This window comes from Arachis hypogaea, chromosome 19 (assembly GCF_003086295.3).
Source record: "Arachis hypogaea cultivar Tifrunner chromosome 19, arahy.Tifrunner.gnm2.J5K5, whole genome shotgun sequence".
Taxonomy (NCBI): domain Eukaryota; kingdom Viridiplantae; phylum Streptophyta; class Magnoliopsida; order Fabales; family Fabaceae; genus Arachis; species Arachis hypogaea.
The window spans coordinates 12,924,457-12,931,288 of NC_092054.1; the positions used below are offsets into that span (position 1 = coordinate 12,924,457).

At 28.2% G+C, this 6,832-nt stretch overlaps 1 protein-coding gene across 1 annotated transcript; it reads right to left on the reverse strand.

Moving 5' to 3' along the window:
- Positions 1-2,466: 2,466 nt before the first annotated feature.
- Positions 2,467-5,172, reverse strand: LOC112777928 (protein FLOWERING LOCUS T-like). The gene is made up of 4 exons (XM_025822307.2): positions 4,918-5,172; positions 3,915-3,976; positions 3,695-3,735; positions 2,467-2,787 (listed from the first exon to the last, which is right to left on the reverse strand). Exons 1-4 carry the CDS (start codon positions 5,116-5,118, stop codon positions 2,549-2,551), a joined length of 543 nt encoding a protein of 180 aa, XP_025678092.1. The 5' UTR covers positions 5,119-5,172; the 3' UTR covers positions 2,467-2,548.
- Between the last annotated feature and the right edge of the window lie 1,660 nt (positions 5,173-6,832).

The window sequence follows — 6,832 nt, forward strand, 5'->3', positions numbered from 1 at the left end:
TTTCTGGGAACGGTATTAAAATTAAAATAAATATTATTTTCAGTCTCTTTCTCTTTTTTGAATAAAAAGTTGCACTTTAATATTTTTTTTTTGTTCATGGTGTTTTCTAATCTGATAGACTAAGAACTTTAATAGGTTGTTGCATGTACAAGAACCTTCAACCCTTACTTAAGCGGATGTTTAAATTGACTTCTCAAACAATCTAAATTAATTTTGTGCGCCTTAATATTCAGAAAATGATAAATTGACATTTTCTCTTTTTTTAATTAGACATTTAAGTCCATTAGATCTCACCGTAAAGACTAAAGAGCTGACGGAAAACGTGACATTAATCATGTGAGCGGGCATGTACACGTCCTAAGCAGAGAGTAACGACTTGGTTGAAACTATTATTCCCCTCCTCGGTCAGGAAAACGACGTCTTTGTCCACCTCTCCCTAATCCTAACACAAGAAGTAGCAACTATGAATGATACAAAGCAATCTTCAACGTCTCAGACTTGTCGTGATAGTAAGAAGACTATGATGGACATCTAAGAATTCAGACATGATCTTTTGTTATTATTGCTACTATTGTGTAAGTGTTCTTCCATCTTTGATATGTATTTGCTTTTGAACTTAGTTGTGTGTCTTAACTAATTGTGACCATAATAATTGATTGTAGACTAAACAACCACACAACAACTATGGGTGTGTTTGGTAACCACGTTTGAAGGAAAAAAGCACGTTAGAGCTTCTTGAAAGCTTCACTTTTTTGTTTGGCTAAATTTCTTCTCTACAAACGCAGAAGTGATTTTGTTCATAAAATCACGTTTACAAGAAGCAACAATTTCTAGCTTCTCCGTTGCACTAACGTGCTTTTAGCCAATACCTTCAATATTTATTTTTGTTTTACCAACTTTATCCTTTATACATGTTATTGCATTATTTATAGAATTCTTATTATTTCTCTCATTTTGAACTCTTTTTTTATTATTTATTATTTATATTTTTTATTAATTTTTTATTTGACATTATATATTTTTATAGTTATAATTTTTGTGTATTATATTTATTATTATCTTTTTATAATAGAATTTATTGATCCTATTAAGTAAAATAAATTAAATAAAAAAATTAATCATAAATAATAATAATAGTTAAAAATTATAATGTACTAAAAAAGAGTACTAAGAGTATTAAAAATATACTATATAAAAAACATATAAGAAAAAAGTATAAAAAAAATTAAACATGTATAAAAAAAATATTATAATTTAATGTCATGTCCTTTTAAGTAATTATCTATCTAAAAGTGATTTTAACTAATATTATCCAAACAATATTTATTTTATCAAAATCAATTTTGGTAAAAAATTGCCAAACATAAATTATGTTGACATAAACTTACTTCTATCCAAAATCAATTCTATAAAATCACTTTTATTCAAACTCTAGTTTGACCAACCACAATCCAAACACACACTATTTTGTGTGGCTCTATGAGCTGATTTCTAAATATTTTGACTATGAAGAAAACAAATATATTGAAGAAAGAATGATGGTGTTGGAAAACAGATTGGAACAAATAGAGTGAATTGAAGGATAATCAAAGAAAGGAGAAAATCAGTTCGTAGTCTCTGTTTTTTGCTGGCAATGTTAATTGCATTTACAACAGTAATGTATATGTATTCTAGGAAATGATGGTAATGTGTTGAGATCAATTATAAAAACTCAGCCATGTAGTTGTATATGTTTTATGCGAATGGATTGTGATTTTTTTCTCTTAATCATGTATATATTTTGTTTATTACTATAAGGAATAATGAAAACCCTGGACAATGATATATAACCAAAAGATAATATTTCCATCCGTGAAGCTAGCACAAAATAAGACAGTAGGCTTACTTCTTGGAATCAAATCATCCCATGTTTGAAAGTAGGTAACAATGCAAAATGAATTGGCTTATTAAATCCATCCAAAACCATTCTTCAAATTATAGGATGTTTACTCAGCATGCCGAAGGCGAGGGGGAGAGATATGTGGGTTTGTATGTGGGGTGAGTTGGTTGTTGTAATAAGTAATATGGATCTCATAAGCACATAGAAATGAATCTCTCTCTCTCTCTCTTGTGGTTATGTATTTATACTCTTCAATTCATTCCTGTTGCAGATACTTGATTATGTTGCATCAATGCCAGAGATTACGAAAGAAGAGCTTGCTGAACTAAGCTATCAAAATGCGGTGCGAGTATTCTCCTATGGAAGTTCGAAAGTGAGAGATTGTTCGACAGAGAAAAAGTAGAAGCTTAGAATATAAATACACATTAAAAATAAATTGAACCATACATTTATTTATGCATAAATACATTGATGGCTGATTTTAGTATATAAATAGCATTTTTAAAATCGAACAACATACTATAACTTTTGTTGCCAATACACAACATGTAAAGAATGAACCGTGCAGTAGCCTAGGCTGGGTTCAATTTATGCATACAGCTATATTGAGTTTGGACCAAAAAGAAAGTAGTCATTTATTATTGTTGATTATTATTATTATTTATGTAATTATGATGATGATGAATATAATCTCCTGCCACCAGAGCCATTCTCCCTTTGGATGTTATAATAGAGAGCAGCAACAGGCGAACCAAGATTGTATAGTTCCGCAAATTCTCTCGTGTTGAAATTTTGGCGCCAACCAGGGGCATAAACCTTCTCCCTACCCAATTGACGAAATAATACAAACACGATTCGATGAATTCCTGACGTTGGTCGTGGACTTTCATATGCTACCACTTCGTTACCTGTTCATAGTTGTATTTATTCCATTTTATTAGTAACCTCATTAATTAAATAAATTACCTGTTGTACTTTGGTAAAATTGTTACGTATTACATTATATTTTTCTGACAAACTCATTTAATTTGTATATATGTTTTCAAAAGAAATGGTCCATGTATTATATATACCTATAGGGCTAATTTTTATGTTAATGAGATTATACTAAATAAACGACACGATTTTCAATTTGATTCTCGAATTTACATTCCAATTTTAATTTAATCTCTGAAAATTTTAATTATTTTTATTTAGTCTCCAAATTTTATTAATGCGACTCATGTTAGTTTTTAGGACAACTTTTGACATACAAATATTAACAGAATTCTGAGATGCTACGCCAAATTCTGCAAAATGACATTGTTTTTATTTTGGCACTCAAATAATCAAAAAATAACATCGTAAGTGGTGTTTATTAAAAGTTTTCCTCTCAAAGAAAGTGATACAACATTATTTTTGGGCTATTGAGCACAAAAATCAAAACGACGCCGTTTCAACATGACATCTAGCAGTCTATATTAGTGCTCTATTAATCTGTATACTAAAATTTGTCCAAAAAACTAATGTAAGTCACATTTGTAAAGTTTGAAGATTAAATAAAGACAATTAAAATTTTAGAGAACTAGTCTCAGAATACAACATTATTTTTGGGCTATTGAGCACAAAAATCAAAACGACGCCATTTCAACATGACATCTAGTAGTCTATATTAGTGCTCTATTAACCTGTATACCAAAATTTATCCAAAGAACTAATGTGAGTCACATTTGTAAAGTTTGAAAATAAAATAGAAACAATTAAAATTTTAAATAACTAATCTCAAAATCACGTGTAAGTTTAGAGACTAAATAGATGCACAACAATTATACGTACCAAAACTAGGTCCAGTTGTGGCAGGAATATCAGTTACCAGCCTGAAGTTAATAAACACAAAAAGAGATATTACATAAGTAAAAGTAGTATTAAGCTAAATATATATATAATTGATTTAAGACGTGAATTGTTGTAATATAGTTTAATCTTTATTTAATCATGTACCATTAGTCTTCTTTAATTAGTGTGCAAATTTTGCACCATAATTATTGTGACTCACCAATGTAGGTGTTCCCTCAAACTAGGGTTGCTGGGGCTAGGGGCATCTGGATTCACAGCAACCTGTAAGTAAAATCAAATAAAAATTAATTTAAGTCATTAAAATCACTTTAATTTGTTTTAAACATATATAATCCCATGCCATAACTATTTTTCTTTCAATTTTTGACAAGCTTTAGCTATATGCTTAAGTATATTAGTAGTTCTATATCTAACATATGAAAATGTTATATTAGACGCAATTATATATACCCAACAATAATTACGATAAAAACGAGAGAAGTACTTTTAATTCCAAAAGTTGTCATATTGTTTTTTTTTCCAATAAATAAAATACCAAATTATAAAGAAAGAGGAATGAGATTGTCTACACAAGTAGTTTGTTTCTTTTTTCTTCACAATGTCTTGTCTATATATTGTTGTAGATGTTTATTCTTCCATGCGGCATGTGTATATATAGAAAAGCATAAGTAAAGACAGAGTGCGGTGTTGAGCAAAGGCAGAGCCATGTTCATTGGAAGTGGAGCTGAGGTTCTCTAAGTTCTAGTTTCAGGAGATCGACCTTAGTTTGTCTTAAGATATAGTTTTTTTTTTTTTTTCATAAAATTTTCTGGTGTAAGAAGCTAATGATTAATGTGTCATATATTAATTTATGTCCAATATAAAATTTAAACTCCTGATACTTATTTAAGCAGATGAATGAATTAATCATTCAACTAACTCAAACTGATTTGTTACGATGTTGTTTATGATCCGTTTTTAAACATAATTTTTCTATTTCTCAAAAATTAGTGCTTGCTCACACAAAAATATCTTCTTTCGCATGAAGACTATAGCTAAAAATTGTTAAATAGTTTAATATATTTGACTAAATTACTTAACATAATTCGTACCTAAATTTTATCTTTAAATAAAAATAATAAGTAAAAACATTGAACGATTTAATATGTTTGAGATAACTGTTGAATCTAACACGTGTCCAAAAGAAAATAGTAGTAAATTACCAGAGTGTAGAGGTTTCTGAGGTCAACTCCACCAATGGCTACTCTTGGTTGGTGGACAACTTGAGAAGGCTTGAATTCACAGCCATTGCAAACATCTCTATTATTGTAAGTAACTCTAATTGGAATAGAACTTTCAAAGGGGTCTAAAACATCCCCAATCACGCGCCCAACTACAAGAGGGTCCTTACTAACAATTGGCATGGCTTGGAACTTTGGTATAGTGCAAATCTAATACTAACTATCAAATAATTAAATTGTTTTGATGTTATTCTACGAGTTTATTATTATATTTGGTATAACATATATGGGGCTAGCTATTTATAGTTTCAAGGGGTGCGTGTCTCCTTTTGAGTTTTGTAGTGACTACCAAAGAGAAAAAAAAAAGTTGAAAGAAATAAAAGAAATAATGTTATTCGTGTTTGGAATTGCTGAAAAATGAAATTTCTTTAAGTAATTTTATTTGTATATATATTTTTATGTGACAATCAATTTATATTTAAATACTTTAGCTGAAATAATGGTTTTAAAATAATATATTGTATTTAGAACGTGTGAAAAGAAACCACTTTTAAGTTATATAATTACAAAATAGATATAAAATAATTCTGTATATTATTTAATATTTTATACTTGAAATCAAATTAATAAAAACCATTATCATCTTTAGAAAAATAAACTTTTTAATTACTTATAATTATAAGTTTTAAAATATTGCTTTTACTTAAAAATATTTTTTAGATTCAATTATTATTTTTAATGATCATTTATTTTAAAATTTTTATTGAAACATAAATATTTAGAAAAGTATGGAACCAACTCCAAATTAGCGAAGAAAGAAACAACTTAGTTAATTATAAATATAGTAATTAATTTTATTTATTTATGATTTAAAATATTAGTTATTAAATGTTTCATCACATTCAAATTAAAAGGAGATACGTTCAGTATCATTGCAATGTGAATCACGAAAACTTGATTCAATTAGCTTCCGTCTCTTTATCTTCATTCTCTCTCTAAATGTTTAAAACATGATAAATCAGAAAACAGATTTAGAACCATTCAATTTACAAAGAAAATAAATATGCTAATACCTAATATAGACACCATTCACATAGAGAATTTAGATTTACCCAAAAATATTTGACTGATTTTTTGCTGTCCCCTAGTATTATTGTAAATATTTTGGGTAAAAGACGGTCTTATTTTAACGATTTCAAACAATCTCAAATAAAGTGTAGTATATAGAATTATAGATACTTTCTCACATACAGACACTGTAGCGCACGTGGATACATGTGAACCCTAATCTAAGTATCTAACTATGCATGTTGCACACTTGCACGTACATTCGGAATTATTCAAATACATAATTCTTATAGGAAGCTTTTTTCCGGTGGTGAAAGAATAATCCGGACTTTAAAGGATCAGGAAATAAATGAAAATAACCAGAAAAACAAGGATCGGTCTGCAAATAGTAGGTTAAACTTTTGTCAGCTAGCTTCTATGACAATTCCCAATTGATCCTTGGAATGATAGCCTAAAAAAAAAAAAGAGGGTAATGACCAAAGAGCAGCTGCCGGTTAGTACTTGGTATATGAATATGATGATGAACAATTGAACATAGCTTGAAGCCGGGTGAATTAAGAAAATATAAAATAAAATCAAATCAAATAATTTCTTTTTACACATGAAAAAATTGAGTTAAATAAAAAAAATTAATAATAATTTTTAAACTTAATTAAATTTCAGCCACAACATAATTCGTTTCTTTCATTTATTAGGTGCTAGAATAAAATTCTTTCCTAAAAAAACATATAATTATAAAGTAAAATAACTAAATTTACATAAATTTTTTTTAATAATTTTAGTTTATTTGCTGCTAGTTTAAATTGCATAAGCACAGTGAAAAAATATT